Below are 22215 nucleotides of genomic sequence, written 5' to 3' on the forward strand. Positions count from 1 at the left end.
TTTCTGACACTCAGCTAGCCATCCCTTATAACTTCTCATCCAAGCTTCCTATGTAGACTTCTCAATAAAGAGCCTTAGCCTTCTTGCCTATATTCTACTCCCTTTCTGGCTCATCCTCTCATATCATTATTTAATCATAATTCATGACTCTGGTCATTCAGAATCAAGAATTAGAGGCTGGCAAGGACCTCAGAGACATTAACCATTCCACTTTCCATCTCCTTCTTAAAGACTTCCAAAGAAGGGAAACCTTCTTTGCCATTTGAATTCAGGAAGACTAGGGTTTAAAGCCCACCTCTGACACATACTGGCTATGTGAATTTAGGCATGGTACCTATATTTCCTCATACTCAAATTCCTCATCTGCAAATGGGGATAATAATATTCTTAGTTACCTGCCTCATTGGACTGATATGAGGCTCAAACAAGAAACAGTGTTTAAAATTATTGCTAATTTTAAAGCATATGTAACTATTAGTTATTATCAAACTCTCCTTGTTTTATGATTTTATAACTCCCTATTAAATCTATATTTGATATATCTTTGAGTCACAACAATATCTGACAAAGCATCTCATAAAGAACATGAATTTAGTAAATATTTGTTGAATGAATAATTTGTCATCTAAACCAGGACCAGGACTTAGTGACTTTGAGTCTCTCCCTTTCCTCAGTCCTAAAATGAAAATAATATCTGGCTCCCACTAAACTCTAATGTGATAGAGCAGGAGAATTAATACCTCCAAATTGCATTGATATTCCCAAAGGAAAGCCGGATAATCAATGAAAGATATAGAAAAGCCTTTTTCCTTGTATGAATAGGAAAAAGATGATGCAGTCCAAAAGTGGTTCTTGCCACTGCTATGAGTAATGGCTAGAAATGGTATTTAGGGGTGTGTGTATGTGTGTGTGTGTGTGTTTAAGTGTGTGTGTGTGTGTGTTCTTGAAAAAGACCTAGTTATGTAATTATGGTTAAAGTGAAATCAGAAATATCAGTACCTTGAATTTTAGCCAGACAAGGTGGGGGCAAATGCAGTATGGGTTAGCTGAAGATGAATGCGCCAAATCAATAGAATGAGTAAAACATGGAGGAAAAAAAACACTGCACATTTTTTAGGTTATGGGTGACTTATGATAATAAATGCACCAGGATGAACAAATGAGAAAAAAGCCAAATAGTAAGGATGGAGACACAAAGTATGAAAAATATGACGCAAAGGAAGGCTCTGCAGATTTCTGAAAACAGCTTAGAGGTTGAGGAAATACAAAGAATCAAAGAAACCAGAAACAAAGAAAGAAGCAAACCAGGTTTTGGGACAATGAGCAATGTTTTTTTTCCCCTGAAGGGTAGAAATCTGATGCTGGTTCAGGAGACAATGGTTAGTAAGAATAATTTATTGATAAAAGATTTTCTATTAGGAGTCTGAATGAACAACCAGAAAGGAGTTTTGGGGAGCATTTCTAGCATCTTTTGTTCTTTCTGATCCACCCACAGTTGACTACCGACAGACATTGCAACAATGTATCAGTAGTCATTCCGGCAGAGTGAAGTTCATTTTGTAAAAGTTGTATTTATCCTAGCATTAGCATTTTCCAAAATATGTTTTGCACGGCTGCAAGCAATTTCATACGTCTTGCGCTTTCTGAATAAACAAAAGGCGGCAGTTGGAGCTGCCTGTTAAATGTTAGGTCATCCTAACACTACCTTCGGCTGCCCATAGCAAAGGAGTCCGAAGACTGCCTTCCACCGTGCATACTAACGCAGCTGCCGACCCGGGCAGCAGACAGAGCCACTGGTGCTGCCTTGGCCGGGCTGTGGTGCCCCCAAAACATAGACAATTGCTAATTGAACCTACAAATAGCTGAATGATATTAGTAGACTCAAGACGGCCTAGCACAGTGACTGTGTGTTGATTTTATAGCTTATCCAGTTGAAAGCTGGGAGCATACAAAGGCAACATTGGATCAAAATATGAATTTGCAAACATGGATTACATTCAATTTAGTTCTGCATCCTCAGAGGAGTTCTGGCGCACACTTTTGTAATAAGCTCCAGGTAAATGTTAGACATATGGAGGCCAGGAGGAATGCTAACTAGGGAATGGAAGGGTGCAGAGCCCAGCTCGCCTAGTCAGGGAATACACTCAGGAATTGGAAGAACACAGGCGCCCTGGAATACATCACTTTCGTTTAATAGCAGTTAAGCATGTGTAGTGGGTTGGTGAGTGTGGGAAAGAGACAGCCATATTCCAGTGGTTACTACTGCATTCCCCAAAGGAAGGCTCTAAATGCTAAAAGCTCTCCATAGTAAAATATTTAAACAAATAAGCAAGTGGTTCTCCCTGTAGGCTCTTGCTGGTATGTTTCATGCTGTTAATCTCTTTTTGAAATGCGAGAGCATGTTTTGATATAGATTACAAAAACACTAGCTGCCAAGGTGCTTGTAGACTTGGAAGGCCAAGCTATAAGAGCAGCAACATTGATTGAAGATCTCTGGAACTAAACTTAGTCTTGCAAAAAGATGTTTTCTTTTCTCCACGTAGGGCTGTCTTGCACTTTTTGAAATTGTTTTTACATATTTCTACCAGCAATTTCTAATTTAGTATGCTGGCTACAATACCTAAGAAATGTTTATTACAATTATGACTAAATGCCATTACTATAAAAGTAATTCAAATGTGTGCTGTCTTCTGTGGGGAAGATAGCTATAGTGCTAATTTATTTTTTGCCTGTTTTGTCATGGTCCGTGAGGACAAACTAGAATGCTGAAGGCATTTAAATACTACTCTCCTTTTTGCTTCTCATGTTCTCTATTATTTTTTTGTGTATGCAGGTCTTTATGGTGTTCAAGGGAAGTCCCTGGAATTTATACACCGTGTCCTGCCAGGTACATTTTGTTCAGAATTCTACTGGATTTAATATTCCCAAAGTCTTTCTCTGGTATTCAAAGTCTTCTGCACCTTGGCTGTTACCTTCCAATAATTCCATTTAGAGGTTCTCTGTTTCAGTTCAACTAGATAGACCAACCAAATCAAAGCAACAAATAATTACTAAGTGGATTGGTAACAGAGAACAGTAGAGGGGAATTAGATTTAGCATCAGAGAAGGTAGATTTGAACTTTGGCTTTGCCTCTTACTACCTCTATTATACTGGACAAAACCTGTTTTCTGAGTCTCAGTTTCTTATTTATAGAACAAGAAAGTTGGCCTAGATTGTTAGGATTCTTACAAGGTGCTAAGTCAGTAGAATTGATAGAGACAATGGTTGTTTAGTAGGGTGTTTAACAGTTCTCTAGATGTACTTAGTATTTATTAGAGTTCCACAAGATTCACACCTTTCAGAGAGCACATATAAGGAGGAGCCCACTAAAGGACAAGCCCACTCTCAGAGGTGGAGTCAGAACTGAAAGGAAGACTGCCTCCAGAAGCCCCCCAAGAAACCTGCTCCCAAAGAACATTATATTTTAGAGAAGAACATTACACTAGATGATCTTGAAGGCCCCTTCTAGCTCAGAATCTATGATCCCTACTCTATGAAATGCACTGAGAATGTTGCAGAGGATATTGATGAAAAATATCAAGTCCCTCCACTGGAGGGTTTTCAATTTAACAGAGATAATACATAAATACATGAAATGTTACCTAATAATACTTCAATCTTTAAATAATCATTCAAGATAAGAATAGAAGAGATGTTATGAGGCTTGCAATGATTAATTGGTCTCTGAATTGTACAGACTATATATAACTGCTGAAGGGGGAGCACAAAGACATGATTTCAGGATGGAATGCATAGGGAAGCTTTTACATAAGCAGTAGGAGTTGAAGAATGGTCACTTGATGAGGAGCTCAGTTACCACTTAGCTCTTCTTGTCCAAATCAGATAATAAGTCCTTTGGAGGCAAGTACTCTCTCTCTCTCTCTCCCTCCATATGTGTGTGTGTGTGTGTGTGTGTGTGTGTATATATATATGTATATATATACACACACACATATATATATATATAAACATATACATTTTATAGCCCTCATATCATATTACAGCACAAGACATAGTATTCAGTAAATATTTATTAATTTGACTATGATTTCCTTTCAAATATTCTAATCAATTAAATTCTTTCATTGTTCCAGGTGATCCTCTAAAACTATGGAGAAGAGTTTTGAAATCTACCAAGGGGAGAATTTTCTCAGAGGGAGATCCTATCTTGATAAAATGATAGGTTCAGCTTTTTAAAAGATAATCTATGAACAATTGCCATCTGGGATTTGTAACAACTATTGTCATCTTGAAATAAATAGCCATTGGAAGAAAAGCTAATGTCTCTGTATGAGGAAGGATGAATCAAAGGAGAACTGAGAGGGAATCCTTCCTAAGTCTACAATACTGCCTCAGTTGTGGATGCATGCAGAGCAAAGAAATTTGGTAGTTGTGGATAATAGACAACCCTGAAGCTGGGAAGAGCCTCAGAGATCTAGTTCAACCGCCTCATTGTACAGGCCCATAGAGTTTAAATGATTTGCCCATGGTCCCACAGATGGTTATTAGCAAAACTGAGATTTAAATTCATTCCCACTATAATTTGAAGCTCATCACTATTTACACAGAGCCACAATTCCTACTTGTTCTCCACCATAATTGGGAACACTCTTCTGTAGTTCCTTCTGGATTAAGAACAACCACAAAAGGAAGGGGAAAAACAAAATAAGCTTTTTCTGGTTGCAGGGAAGACTTCTGGGAGCATGTGAAACACAAATTACTTATTTGAAGAAACTGGGAGATTTGTTATGCTCCCCTCATCTGTTTAGTGACCCCCGTCTGATGACTTCCTTGTAACCTCTCTGCAAGATGAACTATATGAAGGCTCTGAGGTCAATGAAGACCTAAATAAATTGCTTCTAGAAAATTATTTAGGATTCCAGAAGCAAGAACCTGTGTGTTGTTGGTCACCAAGCCTTGCATCTCACCTCCCCAAAACCACCAACCCAGGCTCTACAACTGTATGGAATATAAGTGAAAGGACAACATCAGAATAAAACGAGTATCACAGTCTTTTCATACAGTATTTATAGAAACATGACAAGAACAAGTTTTGTCTTCAAGTAGAGACTATTAATTTTTAATATAAGCAGCCATCTCTAGGGAGTAGAAGCTTTAGGGCTCATCATAAACTGCCTCCCTGGAAGGAAAGTCCAAAGCAAATGAATCCACCAGGCTCCCACTGAGTATTCTCCTACGAAAGATCCCAAAGATAATGCACCAGTACTGTACTTCCTGGCAGGTCACAGATGGTGCTAAGACCAGGGGAGTAAGACTGAGTGTACATCTTCTGTCAGAAACGAACAAGTCGCTTATCAAACCTTTGTCCCAACTGAATACTGAGTTCAAAGCTGAATGGCAAGTTAATTTCAGTCAGTACTAGCAGTGGTATAAGGAAAGCAGGCCCTGAGGGCCCCAAAATATGGAAGTCTGATTTCCCAGAGAACAGCCAAGCGGGAGACACCCCGGCTGTGATTTTTAGTTCTTGGAGGTCCTCAACAGCCTTTCCCATTCTTTCTCAAGACCTGCTTCCCCCCACATCAAGGAGTTAGTTATTCGCTCTTAGTTGCCTCTCTTACCCAGAATAATCCCATTCGGTTCCTCTGGTGGTTGCCACACAATCCTCACTGAAGTCAGCCTCACTTCAGGAAACACAAGTCTCACAGGTGGACCTGGAGCTGAAGAAAATAAACCCAACATTTCCATGAACCAGATCTTGTGCACTCACTAGCATCCTTCAGGAGCATTCTGGGGCAGAAAGGATTCTGTGGGCTGACTTGGCTATCTAACCGGGGTGCAGGAAATTGTTTCTATAGGAAAATGTGTTCCAAATTAGAAACAATTGACTTGCAAAAAGACCTGAGCTTTGGGGACACAGCTGGACTATAAAGGGAGGTGCTGTAACTTGGCATTATTCTATGTAAGCCTGAGGAATTTCCTCATTTTATCTTGTCCTTTTTTATATTTGTATATTTACATTTTATATTTATATTTTATATTCAAATATATTTGAAATGACAGAATCTGAACTTTAGAACACCAAAGAAATACAGTACCTACCCCAAGGTATGATGTATTGTAAGATACACTCATATTATGTATTCTAGAAATCTGTGGAGGCATCATATTTTCCTACTAAAATGTGAGCTCCATAAAGGCAGAGACTGTTTTATTTAACTTGGCACCTCCACTAGTGCCTATCACAGTGCTCTGTATAGAGTATGTATTTAATAAATGTTTTGAATGCAATTACTTGTTGAATGAATAGTAAACAGAAAGCTTTGCTAGATTTCTATATCAATCATTTATGTAAACACACACACAAATCCCACCTTCTACAGAAAGCCATTCCATTTCTTGGCTCCAGGCTTTTCTCTGACTGTTCCCCACCTGTAATGCTATCCCTCCTTCTCCCTGCTTACTGCCTCCTGAAGCTTCCTTTAAGTCCCAACTAAAATCCCATCTTCTATAAGAAGACTTTTCTAATTTCTCTTAATTCTATTACATTTTCTTCCTTCCTCCAGCCAGTAAGTATTAAGTGTCTGCAATTGGATTTGAACTCAGATCCCTTCTTCAGGGCTGGTGCTCTATCCACTGTGCCACCTAGCTGCCCCTACTTTCTTATTTGTTTGCACGTTATCTCCCCCATTAGAATGTAAGCTCATTGAGGGAAGGAACTTTCTTTTGCCTCTTTTTGTTTCCCCAGAACAATATAGCACTGGTTACATAGCGGGCACTTAAATGTTTGATTGATGATTGATTAATACACATGCAAAATAGCAGTAGAGAATTAAATTACCTAAATTTAGATATTAATTTGTTTTGTTATCTTTGGCTAATTGCCTTTCGTACCTCAGAGGTTCAATGAAATTCAATAAGCACTTACTGAATTCTTTCTATTTGTTAGATACTGTTAAAATCTGAAGATGTCAATAGAAAAATATATGAACTAGTTCCTTTTCTCACAAAGTTCCAATTCTATTGGGCAGTTGGGGGAAGGTAAACTATATATATATATACACAGAGAGAGAGAGAGAGAGAGAGAGAGAGAGAGAGAGAGAGAGAGAGAGAGAAGGGAAATGCATACAAATACAGGTTAATTACTGATAAATTTGCTTTACTATTTTAAGGGCTCTAAAAGTTAAAAGGAGAGTGAAAGCAAAGTCATTGGGATCATATTATCCAGTTTTGATTTCTTAGGGGATGATTTTCCGGAGTATAGATTATCCAGGTTCCTTCCTTTATTTTTTTAATCTCTCTTGCATGATGTCCTTTAACATTTTTAATATTTCCTAAAAGTTCCATTATTGAATTATACCTCCAATCTATACTAGCAGACATGTGAAGAAGGGAAAGAAAAAAAATCAGGTCATTTAATCTGGCTCCATGTTTGCCTTTCTAGTTACAAGACCTTGAGGAAGAGGCTAAAATTCTCTTTTGAAATGAATTTTTAAAAATATCATCTGTGATTTTCAATTATCCACACTAATTGAGAGCTGACTAGACACAGATAGCTATCTCAGTTCTTTTGTGTGGTACAAGGGCACCAAGAATCTAGGATGTCAGAGTTCTTGTAAAATGTATTTACATGAATGATTAGGCAAATAAGTTGTGTGACCTGTGTAAGAATGATTCCATCATCAAATTTCTTTCTGGTAACTCAATACCTTATTACATAGTAGGGAAGAAAGTCCATGGATCTAGTTATACTAAATGAAATGTGTTTGTTTCAGCCCCTTCAAATGGCTGTGGGTATCTGCGTCCCTTTTTCTTCTCCCCCAAGTTTACTCTTAGACCAGCCTTTCTGACTTTGAATATGCATTAGGAACACCTGTGTTTGAGCATAATAAGCACACAAATGAGTCCACGAGCACATTAACAGACAACTGGCAGTCAAGTCTTCTGTCTCAGGTTCATAAGTTGGTACTAATTCGAAAATGCACGTAGGCATTGAAATTGGCCTGTAGCATAAATCCCACCTGTGTTATCATTCTGGGTGATATTTTTAATTAAATTTGAATAGCGAGGGAGACACAACATGTTTATGTTGGGAATGTGGAGAGAGAACAATCTGTGTCACTTGCCAACATGTACTTTAGGAGGAAACAACTATATTGACTCTTTTTTGAACAATCTCAACATTTTCCCTATCTTCTTTTGGTTCATGACATTCTCTTTCCCTACTGAATTTTATAACAAGAATCTTGCCCCCATTTTCCTTCTTTCAAAATGGTTCTACATCTATCTCTGAGCTCCTGACTTATAGGAAAAACAATTAAGAATTATCTTCTTTATCTGGGCAAAGCCCTGTAGCCTCAATCTCTCAGTGTAAGGTGGAAAAAACAGAGCTTTCACTCAGCAGTTCAAACATGTTTGCAGCTAACTTAATTACTTCAATAAAGTTGCTTAAGAAAATTTACAGTTATTTCATTTCTGTTAGGAGCTTTTGATTCCCAAGGTGGATTTTTTTTTTATTAGGATCAATAATTTTTTCCTTTGACATATTCATTATACTCTACTTAATAATGAAAATGTAAAGGAGCTAACCTTTAAGTGTTTGACATCTGCAAAGCGGAAAAAACATATTTACTGATGATTTAAACTTCCATAAAAACAAAGCAGTCAGGATGTACTTGTTATTCAGTACTGCTAATACAGGAATCTGGGGACTTCTCCAAGCCCTTCAAACACATCAAACTGTATATGGGAACTTCTAATTATCTCTGGTAATGCAAACAGTGAGAACTGGAAGAAGCACCAAGAGGATTGAGGCATACAGGTCAATAACAGATTTTTTTTTTCCTGGATTTGTATAGACACCAAATAGAATGCCAGTTTTATATCTTTTATAGTCCCAACTCAAGCCAGCATTTACTGCTCCTTACTACAGCACTGTCTATTGCAGAGTTATGATTGAAATTCTGCATAGGTTCATAATTAGGCAGTAAAAATTCACTCCAGGCTGAAATTGGCCATATAAATGCTCTGTGACTGAAAAACAACTTTGTTTTGTTTTCATCAACAGAAAAAAAATAGTTTGAAAATTAAGTTGAAAATGACAAAAATCTAAATTGTTTTGATTAGAAAGGAAAACCTGGAAAAATGAATAGGGAAAGCAAAGGTGCAAATCATTAAACTCACCATCATCTTTTGTTCGCTCTAAAATGGGAGGAGAGCTTGGGACTCCATTTCCAATGCGGGTGAATGCCAGTACCTGGAGCTCATAGAGCACATACTTCCGCAAGCCTGCCAGGAGAACGGACTGTGTGTGGTTCCCTCTTACTACATGGGTTTTGGGTTCGGAATCCAAATTTTTGGCCTTGAATAGAATCTGAAGCATCAACAGACAAAAGGGAAAAGTTATTATATTGTAATATATCTGTACACAAACCCCGACATGGATGGTGTTGACTGCCAAAGACAGGACTTCTCTTGAAAAAAGCAACTGTGCATGAGGTTTATGGCTCCAATTTTAAAAGATGGCATTTGGTGGGGGTGGGAAGATGAGGATGGGTTTGGTAAAATTGCAACCTTTATTCTGAATTATAAGTTCCATAATTTGGAAAATTATCTTCCTATTTATTATTTGATGGAGTTAAACTGGAGGGATACAAATTGTGTCTCCCACAAAAACTTGACCACAAAGGCATACAGACTTCTGATGAAAGGACCAATGTGCATCATACTCATACAATTCCAAGGGACAACTTCATTCATGCTCATGGAGAATGATGTCTAATCAAAAGGGACCTTGTGAAATTAGTCAAGTGTAGCTCCATCAGCTACTTCCTCATAAGCTATACCTAGTTTCTGGGCTTTCCTGCATCTGGGTTTCTAGAACCAGTGAGTGTGTCAGAAGGGAATGTTTAAATGAAAGGCTGCGAGTTACTGGTGAAAACTCAAGAAAGAAATCTGGGACTAGGACCACACTGTTTGTTCTCTGAGGATATCAGTATTGCTGTAACCACCAAAAGACCAATAAAATCCAGGACATCCTCACAAAAAGTAGTGTAAACTAGAAAATATTATCCTCCCATTATGTAAAACGATCATTATTACAATACAGTGCCTGTATCACTACAGTTGAACAAAGAAATAGTAGAGCTATATAAGGTGAAGGGAATTCTTGGTGATAACTGGGTGAAGATGATTCCTGGGATCAGAGACTACTATGCAAGGTCAATCTGAGATCAATCTGGACAGGGGACATAGTCAAAATCTATAATACAAATGGTGTGTATTAATCAATCAGTTAATTAATCTGTAATACAAATGGTCAGTAGGATGTAGTTCCAAACCAGAAATACCACAAACAAGTACCTTTTGTGGAAGGATATTTCCCACTGTACTGAATACTTTAGGTGATAGAAAAAAAAGAGGGAGAGACACAGAATAGTGGAGCAGTTAATGGAATACTGGTTTGCAGTCAGAAAGACCTGAGTTCAAATTTAGTCTCAAATACTAATTGGGAGATTTAAACGTTGCCTCAGTTTCAACTAATTAGTCAATATTTATTAAGTAAGTGCCTTCTATATGTCAGACACTGTACTATGTATATAAAATGGAGCATTTAGGGTTAGGGTTATATAAAATGGAGCAAAGGACAGTTCACAAGGTTAAGGATCTAATGGGGAAGACAATATGCAAACATCCAAATAAATTATATACAGGATAAGTAGGGAATAATTGACAGGGAGAAGACATTAGAATTAAGAGGGGTCAGAACAGACTTATAAAAGATGGAATTTTGGTTAAGACTTAAAAAGGAAGCTAGAGAAGGCAGCCTGCAGAGAGGAGGAGGGAGAAAGTTCCAGGTGTGGGAGCCTGCCAGAGAAAAGCCTGAAGCTGAGAGATGCAATGTCTGGTTCTTGGAACAGTAGGAAGACTGAAAAGAAAGGAAGGAAGTAGGTTATAAAGGGCTTTTAATGTCAAACAGAGAACTTTGCATTTGATCCTTAAGGTCAAGGAGAAATTGAAGTTTATATAGGAGGATAATATAGGAGGATAACATTAATGGCCCTACACTTTGAGAAAATCATGTTGATGGCTAAATGGAGGATGGAATGGAGGGAGGAGACACTTGAGGAAGGCAGACCCACCAAGAGGCCATTGCCTTAGATGTAAGATCATGGGGGTCTGTACCAGAATGGTGGCAGGGTCAGAAGAAAGAAGGGGCTGTATGTTCAGGAGATGTTGCAAAGTCTTGGCAACAACTTGGATATGAGGGAACAAGAGAAAACGTAAGGAGTCCATGATGGTTCCTATTGTGAACTTGAGGGGTTGGAAAGGAGAGCATTGTCCTCTGCACTAATAGGTACAGTTGGAGAGGGGGAATGTTTAGGGGGGAAATGATGAGTACATGTTGAACCTGTTGAATTTAACATGTCTACTGGAATCCAGTTCAAGATGTTTGAAAGACAGTTGAAAATGTGAGATTGGAGGTCAGCAGAGAGATTGGAGTTAAGTAAGTTTCCTCATTTAATCTCTTTCTGCCTCAGTTTCTTCTGTAAAATAGGGCAAAAAATAGGACCTATCCCTGAAGGTTGTTGTGAGGAACAAATGAAATATTTGTAAAGTGCTTTGCAATCCTCAAAACACTATATAAATGCTAACTATTGTTGTATAAGAGAAATACTAGTTATAGTCCTTCCCCTAAAAATTTTAGAATCCCTGAGAAAAGTGTGGAAGAGTGGTTTAATGGTGTAGAATGATAAAGTCATGAAATAATGAAGTTGGGAGTCAGGAAGACCAAGTTCCTTAACCTCTCTCATTGTACTCAATATAAAATGGAGACAATGATACTTGCAGTCCTACCATTCAGGATTGTTGTGAGATTCAAGTGAGATAATATTTCCTAAATACTTTGCCAAATGTAAAGTGCTATGCAGACACCAATTGCTTTTATCATAAAAAAAACATAATGCACACAGCAGGCAACAGGTAATTCCTTTTCCTTGAAAATAAAAATGGACTAAGAAAGGACTTGGATACATTTCGGAATTGTGGAACCATAAATCAGAGAATCAGAGAATATCTGAGTTGAAAGAGAGCCTCAGTTGACATTTAATCCCACCTATGTCTGAATTTTCTTTTTTTGAATGCTCTATCTACAATATACTCTCAAATGCTCATGTTTCATGTTTCTTCTATGAGTAGACAACCTTCTGGAAGGGCCTACTTCTCTATGGGAGAACTTTCAGTGTTACCAAAGTGGTTTCTAAGAGAAGCTAACCTAGACTTTCAAACTGAGGTCTGAGAAAAAAAAAAAAAAAACAATAGCCTTTTATTACTACATGTTTCTTTAGGACTCTGAGGGTCTGGCCCTATGGGACAATTTGCTACTAGACATTTGGAGCAAATACAATATTTAAATACTTGGACTATACTAGGGTCCTATAGAAGATTAAAACAAAACAAAACTAACAGTCCTTGTCTTCAAAGATCTTGCAGTCTATAGGAGAAGACAAAACCTAAAATAATTACTGAATAATAGAAGCCTATTTAATTCAGTGCTAGTTATATTTAGAACTAAGTTATACAAATTCAGTGATTAAAGCCCATCATCCTCTGGACATATAGAGACAAGAGTAAGGCCATGTCAGGCAGCCAGGACAAATGAACAAAAACTTGAAAGCAGGATTGAGCATGGTATGTGCAAAAATGATAGCCTCCCTGAAAAAGTTTGTATAAGGGAGTAACAGGCAATGAGTTTGATGTAATACATGTAAAATAAGTGGCAACTTTAAAATCCACAAATATCAAGTTTTTAAAAAGCAGTGTATACATTTATACCTTATAACCCAATATGAGTCCATTCTGATCTTGGTCAGGTACAGAAGCCCATGTCAATAAGATCTGAGTGGAGCTTACAGCCTCAACAGACACATTTTCAGGAGCAGCTGATGGAACTGCAGGGAACAGAAATTAGGAACATCAGTGAAACAAGTGCCTTCTAGGTGTCAAACATTGTGCCAGTTGATGAGAATACAAGACAAGAAAACTGTCCCCAAGGAGTTTTTCCCATTGGGGAAAACAACATGCCCAGTAAACAACACTTCCATATTGCTTCAATAAATTGTAGAGCAGTTTGAAGGTGAGTCCCATTTTATGTTGAATTTTAATGATAAAAGTGATCCTGAAATTATAATGACTTCTAAGCACTTAGGAGTGATCAGAATTAAACCTGTCTTAGAACAATAGAAATTTAAATCTCTTCAATATTAGCAATTAATATCAGAAATCCTTAGATATTCAGAGGCTTATTCCTGTTTCCTGAATGAATCCAATGAAGAATTTTGTACTGTCACTGCCTCCCTTAACTTAATGGAAATAAAAGAAGTTTCTTGCCTCACAAAAGTTAGAAAAACTGATTTAGAGGACTATGAACTAGATCAGATACCAGAGGCCATCACATTTTGTCTAGTCCTCTCTCTCTTTTTACATATGAGAAAATTGAAGTTCCTCAAACCATTAGAGGCAGGATTTGAACCCAGGTTCACTGATTAGAGCTACTGCTCTTTCACTGTAGCATTCAATTGTCTTAATTCAAACAAAATAAAGGATTCAGTTCTGGGTAAATGGCAGGACTTGAGGGTTTCTGAGGATAATCTACACTGAAAGCTTGAGAAGAACTGCAAAATATCAAGTTGGACCTCGTATCTTTCACTTGGTATTTGGGCTTGTTCAAATTAAAGAAACGGAGAATTGTTAGCAAATGTTAGTTTCATTTGCACAGTTAAGAATTATGTTACTTTTCCTCTTAAGATATATTTTTTTAATTGAAGAAAAAATCCCCAGTAATTTAAAAGTAAGTTTGCAATTCTTGACTCAGGCCAACAAAAGAATTTGTTTTTATAAACCTCCTGTTTGCCTTGTGTGACTAAATTCTAGGTGTCATTTCTCAGGTGCTGCACCTGTGATTTAACAGGTCTTGGGAACTTCTTATGTAAAAACTCCCTCTCTACTAGCAGGCTGGCAACTCAATCATGTACCATAGATATATAGAGTTCCTTTGATCCTTAAGAAGTTGGGTGACTTACTCATAGCCATACCTTATAGCTACTGTGAATCAGGGAAGTGTTTGAACTACACTAACTATTACTCCACAGGGCCTCTCAAACAAGTATAGGAAGTGTTTCTTACTACATTTGAAACTTTTCCAATATAATTGAAGTTCTGAGACCTAAACTCTCCTTTTCCTAATCCAAGTTGGAAAAATCAGATTTAGTTTACATTAAGGTTTCCTTAAATGTGGATAACTGCTTACAAAAACTTATACTCAAACTAACAAAAGTAAGTCAGGTATGGTATAATACTTATTTTAACCCAATTAGACAGAGGATATAAAGGAATCTTATAAATAAATACAAGGAAAAAATAAATAAGGTATTCAAAGGACCTACAGGAACCCTTAAGTAGCTATGTAAAGCACATGAAGTACTCACATAAGCTCATAAGTTTCTTTTGGAAGGGAACTTGAACTTATGTTACTAGTGAGGCAAGTCCTTGTCATTCCTGTGGTTCTAATTTTCCATGGGCTAATAATACACAGTCTCCCTAAGACTTAATTACTTCCTTTCGTTGAGAATCCTCCTCCTCTCCTGGAAAGAAAAACAAACTTGGGATTCTTACATAGGCAACCTCCTTTCTATCAGACCAGCAATATTTAAATAAATCTCTCTGATAGTATGTGGAAAGAGTAAGATTCCTTGCTTCCCCAAGTTACATATTTTCTTCATTTCCTCCAAGCATTAGGGCCATGTTAATGATTCTTTTCTTTGTCCAAAAGGTTGTTCAGGAAATCCCCTTATCTTTCTTAAGAAATCTATAGCTACCCATTCTTTGACTTGGGACTACTCATGAAGCAACCTCTGTTGATCCCTAGGATGGTTTTTCCCCCTGGCTAGATTCTGAGTTATCATTACCTAGGAAATTAAAATCACCTATCCTCTACACTGAAATTTGGGGTTGAAAACACTATAAATTTTCAGGCCAAGTGAACCAATTTTTTCTGATTCTTCCATGTACTTCTACAGAACATATTATTCTCTCAATTGTTATGGTTTTTAGTTTGAGATGTCTATTTTTTTTATTATCAGGAAGGAAGGAAGGAAGAAAGAAAGAAAAGAGAAAGGAAGGAGGGAAACAAAGAAGGAAAAAAGGTAGGAAAGAAGGAAGAAAGAAAAAGAAAACAAAAAGAATGAGAAAAATCTGTTGCTCTACTGTACAGAGGCACAAAAAGATAGATCTTTTGAAAAGAATCTATCCTCCTGAATTCCAGCATCATCTTAGGGACAGTTACTGTTATTAAAAACCAGTCAGGAATTATGTACGTCTTTAACAAAGTCCCAAAAGATATAGTCATAGTTTCTGTGGGGAAATGCTTGCCTGACTCCAGACATCTTGTAATGCTATTAAATTGATTGTTTTATTGTTTTTCAGTCATTCAATCATGTCTGGCTCTTTGTGACCTATGGACCATACTGAGTATGTTTTTTTGATTTGTTTGTTTGGGGGATTTTTTTTTTTTTGACAGTGACACAGGAATGATTTGCCATTTTCTTCTTTAATAGGTTAAGGTAAACAGAAGATAAGTGACTTGTCCACATAGCTGGTAAATATCGGAGGCAAGATTTGAAATCAGTTTTTCCTGACTCTAGAACCAGCATTTTATCCACTGAGTCACCAAGCTGCCTTCCAAATTGATCATAGATCCTATCAAATTAAGAGATTCTTCTAATTGATCCATTTTATATAATATATATTAAAATATCCACTTGATTAAACTTAAATGGGAAAAAGTGAACTCACTTTTTTTAAGCTAACATGGTTATATTGTTGAAAATGCCATTAATCTTTATATTTTGGAGGCGATTAGGTGACAGTGGATAGAACATTGAGCCTGGAGTCAGGAAGAACTGAGTTGGTTATCTGGCCCTGACTAGTTACTTAATCTCTTCCCAGCCCTCTGTTTACTTATCTGCATAATGGAGATAATAATAGCACCTACCTCCCAGGGTTATTGTGAGAACCAATTGAGATAACTGCAAAGCTTCTGGCATACTGCAATATATATACATGTCTATATATGTAAAGTTATTGTTTTTGTTGTTGTTAGCTTTATTTTGGAATGATTCTGTAGGTTTGTAATTTCAGAATGATGCAAATTTTGGGATGATCCAGCTATACTCATCAATGTATCATACCTGTATTAAATATGCAAGAGTGCATTATCTTTCATGTCATGAAATTTTGATTTATTATCAGTAAATATTTGATTTGTATACTTATTTTATATGCCTATATACTTGGGGTCACAAAAAATTTTTTTGGGCAAAAAGGGGTTGCAAATGGAAAAAATTGAAGAAGCCATGATTTAGGCCAATGACCTGATTTTATATAGATAGGAAGTAACTTGTCCAATACCACAGAGCTAGAAAATAGCAATCAGTTATCAATGCTAGTTGTCCCAAAACTAAACCCAGGACTCTTCATTTTAGGATACTTATCCTAAGGACCCAATAAGCTACTGAAGAAAAAGGAAAATGCATCATTTTATTGGTAACTTTTCCAAAAGAAGCCCCCATTAATATTAGAAGGAATTTGCCTTCTCTCCAATGTTTTACTTCAATCTGAAGAAAGTAATAAAAAATACATTTCTGAAGTGCTGGCCCTAAAGGCCAGAAGGTAGAATGGACTTGTGAGCATACTACAGAAAAGCAAACACTTAAATTTAATTTTTAACTACTCGTTAAGCAATTAGCTAGAACACAAACAGAAAGTCTCTGCTTCAGAGTATTGTCTGCATGGAGTTTCATAAAATCTGATTCTTAAATTTTCCTACACTGACATGCTTTTATCTTCCAGATTTATCTTCCTCCTCAAGTATATAATTATGTTAAAGGAAAATAGATTGCCATAAGCCACGAATGTCTATAGAGGGCTGCCATAACTTTATCTGGAGATCTTCACACAGTTACTCTCACATCAATCATTTCTGTAGCTAAAAAGGAAAAAGAAAATAAGTGGATAAAGAGGGGACAAAAAAGAAAAAAAACTTTAAGAGCTTAGTGAAGGCCAGTTGTCTTTTGGCATATTTACCCTTTATGGTTTCAGCTACTTTCTAAGACAAACTTAAGGAAGTCTGGGCTAGCTTTCTGGTCATGAGGTATAACAATGCATTCCAACCAGGACACAGTCAGCAATAGCATTAAGTGACAATTACTGAGTATCTGATAAGTGTTGAAAACTGTGTTTAATACAGCATTGTGAAGTGGTCCCCATTAGAATCTAAAGTCTTTTAAAATTTCTCCCAGTGTCTTGCATGGCATCCTCTGCAGTGAATATTCACTAAATACCATTGACTGACAGAGAAGGGGAAAACATGACAACAATGCAACAATAAAGATGGGAATGTTAACTTGTCCATGACCTTAAGAGAGCTATCATTCTTCTGCTCCCCAAGTGAAGATGGCTGTCATATTTTATTTAATTATTTCAAGGAAGGCAGCACTGCCCAGCTAATAGAAAATTTTATCAGAGTGCTCATCAGAAAGAAGATAAATTTGTATTCCATGTGTGAAGGCAGAGGATGAATTTGTGGTTAACCATCTGTGGGTTGTCCATCAGGCCTGAGCATTGGAAGCCAGTATTTTTTTAAGTCATGGGATTTTAAAAAGTTGAAAATATGAAAAACTAATACCTATCAGGTGTTGATGGGAATCATTCACAGGAAAGCCTCTTGGATTACTGAAGAAAGCATTGGCAGCTTTCTGGAATGTTTTAAAAAAGAAACTGGATCTTACCTGTATAAATCTCCCACTATTCTATAAGAGGAGCCCTGGCCTAATTACAGATTTATTTGTTTCACTCAAGTTTGAGGACATTTCTATTACATGTTACAGCCCTGAGTCTAAAATGTCTTTCGATCACAGCTGCCATATAATATGCATCCATATCTCTGTATTTGTCTCTAGTTTCACTGTGCTTCATACATTTATTTCACTTTGATATTTATCAGATAATCGCTTTAAAATATGCTTATCATTTTTTAAAAAAAGAGTGATAATCTGGTACCTTGAATCAATCAGCTGTAAATAAAGGAATCGCTGCCATTTTAATTGGGGAAAATCATAAAACAATAAATCACTTTATTTTTCCATTTTATCTAAGAAGAGGGTGAAAGCACCAAATAGACTTGATGGCCAAAATCAGTGTTGCACCCCATTCCTGTCTGTTAAAAAAAAAAAATAGTGAGTCACCATAGCAACATAACAAATGTTTCTCTCAATTCCTTAACGATTTCCTAGAGGTCAGTCTCTTTTAAAAAAACATTAAGTGCTCAATTCTTACTTCCTATCAGTGAGTAATCACTGATTTTTCCCTCTAAGACCTGGTTATGTACATCCATTTACTGGAGGTACCCTGTGTCCTAGAGAATGAGTACAAATGAGTGGTTTGGACCAGGTAAGTTATACGGGCAGGTTAGATGGCTAGATTTCTAAAAAACAGAACATTAGGTGAAAAGAAACTTCATTTTCAGGTTTTAGCCAGTCAAAATCATATCTTTATAGCCTAAAATGATATTAATGCAAGTGACTGGCTAACAGGGGCTCAGTCACTCAAAAATGTATAATCTGTTTTGTCTGTTGTCAAATCTATATGACTGCTTCCAGAAAAGGAGAATAAAGAGCCATATAGTTGTATAAGTATTCTATTGCTATTTCCATTTGATTCAATGCATGATTATAGAACTTTTTATTAATGTATATATACATACAAAAGTATACATACAGAAGAACTCAATCTCTTTTTCTTTCCTACAAGATGTAAAGGTAAGTTCTGGAAAGCTGATAGATTGTGTCCTTCTCCCCATGGCTGGCTCAGGAGTACATTACCTCCTGGCCTATATTTGGAATGGGGTTGCCTTTTGATGTCTTCTTTTCTTTGGGACAAGGTCTTTTTAGATCCTAAAAGGTCAGAAGAGCAACAAGAGGTTCCATGGCAGAGCCAGGCAAGGTGACAATTTTGAGGAGCAAAGTCCTTGAGCCAAACTGGAAATGCATTTACTTGGCAGCTGACACAGTATGCCCTGAATGCAAAGCAATGACTTGTTTATGAGTTATCCCATACCCAGAAATCAACTTGGTGGAGGAGAAAATGGTTATTGCTCCCACATTAAGATGGAGTTCACTTTACCTAGGGACTAGGGAGACAGAGGGGACAGTGGACTACAGTTCAAAGGGAGGGTGGGAAAAGAAGAAAAGGCAACCTAAAAGGAATGAAGTAAAAATTCATTTCTTCCTGTGTTAATGTGTTTCAAGATGATTCATTTACTTTACCAAAAGTAACTTAAAAAAAAAAAAAACCTACTTCTGAGGACTGGGGGGGTGGGGAAAGCACACTTTTCCCTGGAAAGGTTATCTGACTCAACTTCAATATTGGCAAATTTTCTTTTTGACCATAACAGGTTAATTTTGATGGCACAATATATGGGACTGGGTCTGTACTTTCATTGGTATTGGTAACTTCCAGGTGAGAGGATTTCCAGCACTTTCTCTGTAACTTATTCTCAGAGAGTTACCTATAGCCCTGAGACTTTAAGGGACTTTTTAGAGTCAGGCTGAGGCCCACTCTGTAAGCACCATATATGCTGTCGGTCTCATACAACATTGATACTGAAATACTCAGTATTTCTCAATGGATTCTTCTCAATGTGGGTGCTTCCTTCAATTACATAGATCTCAATCTGTTCACGTCTGACCCTTTTGTGAAATTCTTGTTCAAGTCCTCTGATAAGTTTGCCATAGTGGATGCACCTAACAAACTGAACTCTGACTCTATTTTTCTTGCCAGATGATAATATCAATGGAACAAATGGGTTGTTCGTTATTTACCCTCAGATACAACCAGCCCATCTTCTTTTTCACTCATTCATTTTTTTGATGATATCCTTTATTCCACTTCTTATTATTCACTGTTTTAAATATGATTCAAACTCTTCCTATTAACTTTCACCCTTTTACTGGATGATACTTTACTTCAATTTCTCTTATACTGCAGTGCTCTATGACTTGCAGAAATATAACACTAGAAGAACATTGGTTATTTACAGTGGGCCCAGGATCACCAAAATAACTTTGCAGTTTTACAAAGACAATCATCCATCTAGCTTTCTTCCCCTGCCAATTCTGAGCTCAATTTACAATCCATCTGCAGCATCTGCCCAAGGTATATATGCCAATGAATGAGCTCCACAGTTTTTTTTTTTTCCTGTCCAACTGTGCACCCCAGTCTGGACTATGGGCATATTTCATCCCCTTCCTATATGAATACTTAGAATTCCGATTTGTCAGAAGGAAATGTTATATATTAAACTTATGGGCTCAGCAAAGAGATCTGGGTATTAATTCTAATTCTACCATTAACTTACTTGGGAGAATAGCTTCCCTTTCTCTCTCTCTCTGATAATCAAGCTCCTTACCTGCAAAATGGAATGAGGCAAGGGAGAAATGAGATAAGGGCAGATCACAAATTTCATCTTCTCCCTTTGGCCTTAGGTCCTTGGAAATCACCTGGGTAAGTTGTGACTGGCAATGCTTGTGTTACTCCTCTTCTCAAAATCTTTAGTAAGATTCTGAATTTAGTCTGATTTACATATCATAGTGGTATGATGTTAATGTCCAACTAGACCAAAATCACAAGAATGACAACAACAAAATTTAAATATAGATTGTGGTCAAGTTGGGGCTCCACCTTTATGCAAGTTTTCATTTTCTTAAAATTTTATGTCTTCCAAGAAATGTTTAATTGCTGTTTATTCTTTTCCAGGATTAGAAGGAGCTTCATTTTGGAAAATTAAGTATCAGATATGTTTCCTTTTTTAAAAAGAGTTTTTCTAAAGCCTTTTAAAAAATCAACAAGACAAAGATATCAAAGAAAAAACATCTTTAAAAATCTCTGCTTTGTGCATGGTCACAGCTTAGTCTAATCTTTCATTTTTGAGATTAAAAAACCCTCCAGTTTTAGAAGTAACCCCGAGGGGTCATCATCTCCTCATCTTTAGAAAGGAATACCTTAAACATTCATCCTTTTTTAAAGGTCATTAGTAACCCATTCCAGTGGTTTCTAACTCTTAGACAGAAAATTTATCCTTCTATCTAATCTAAATTACTGATCTTATAGTTTGAGACCATTTCCTCTTATTTTGTCTTTAGGAAAGGTAGAGAATAGCTGATAACTACCCTATAAAAGAGCTCTTCACATACTTAAAGACCATTACAGGCAGTCCCCACCTTTAAAAGCAAAGTATATCCAAAGACCCCATCATAAAATGGATTGTATAAGTCAGAATCCTGACTATGCACATGTGTTACAGTCTATCTTGGTAGTCAGATTCAGTGTCACTGCATAGGAGCCAGCGAATGAACATGGACAAGCAGTGAGAAGTGTAAGTTTTTAATTAGGCAGCTTTGAATAAGCAGACCAGTGAAATGGAAACAATGAAAAGTGAGGATTGTTGGCATTAAATTACTCTTCAGTCTTTCTCAAGATTTAATAATTCTTCTTCTCACCTTTCTTCAAAAAACTTTATTTGCTCACTCCTTAATTATCACTGTTGTTCCCCAAATTGTTTCAAGTTTTCCACATCTCTTGGAGAATGATAATAGCTAATGGTACCATAAGAAGTTGGCCCTAAGTATACTGGGAAGTACATCCCAATTCCTGTACTCTGTGTATGGTACACAATAGCTAGGCTACTCAACTTATAGATTAGATACTAAGACACCAAAAATGGCCAACTCAGTGAGATAAACTAGTTGTCTGGACACTTGGGCAGACATGTAAATAGCATGCATAGTCTGGGTGCTTGTGATGAATTAAGATAAATTCAAATGGAATAGAAATGAAAATTATTATTTGTAGATCCCATTATCATGTCTGCTTCCTAATGGTTACACTATATATCTGAATCATGACTATATGAATTAAATAGTCACAAGGTTCTTTTTTAGCTCTCAGATTCTATGATTAACAGGTATTTTCTTTTTTTAAAAGTCATGCTTCAATTTATCTTGTTAGTTAATCTTCTTATTTGCTTTGGGTAACTCTACAAGACTAAGTTGCAGAGACCATAGCTATCTATCAGCATTGGTAAAAGGATTTTCCTATTAGGA

The 22215-nt window shown here is 36.7% G+C and overlaps 1 protein-coding gene across 1 annotated transcript in view; it reads right to left on the reverse strand.

The window, feature by feature from the left end:
* SDK1 (sidekick cell adhesion molecule 1) overlaps positions 1 to 22215 on the reverse strand; it is a 400458-nt gene that overhangs the window by 194799 nt on the left and 183444 nt on the right. The window contains exons 21-23 of the mRNA XM_052000079.1: positions 12833 to 12948; positions 9182 to 9371; positions 5620 to 5718 (exon numbers count right to left, since the gene is read on the reverse strand). Coding sequence (XP_051856039.1) covers positions 5620 to 5718; positions 9182 to 9371; positions 12833 to 12948 — 405 coding nt within the window. The remainder of the gene's footprint in view (positions 1 to 5619; positions 5719 to 9181; positions 9372 to 12832; positions 12949 to 22215) is intronic.

The sequence above is a fragment of the Antechinus flavipes genome, chromosome 1 (assembly GCF_016432865.1).
Source record: "Antechinus flavipes isolate AdamAnt ecotype Samford, QLD, Australia chromosome 1, AdamAnt_v2, whole genome shotgun sequence".
Lineage (NCBI taxonomy): Eukaryota > Metazoa > Chordata > Mammalia > Dasyuromorphia > Dasyuridae > Antechinus > Antechinus flavipes.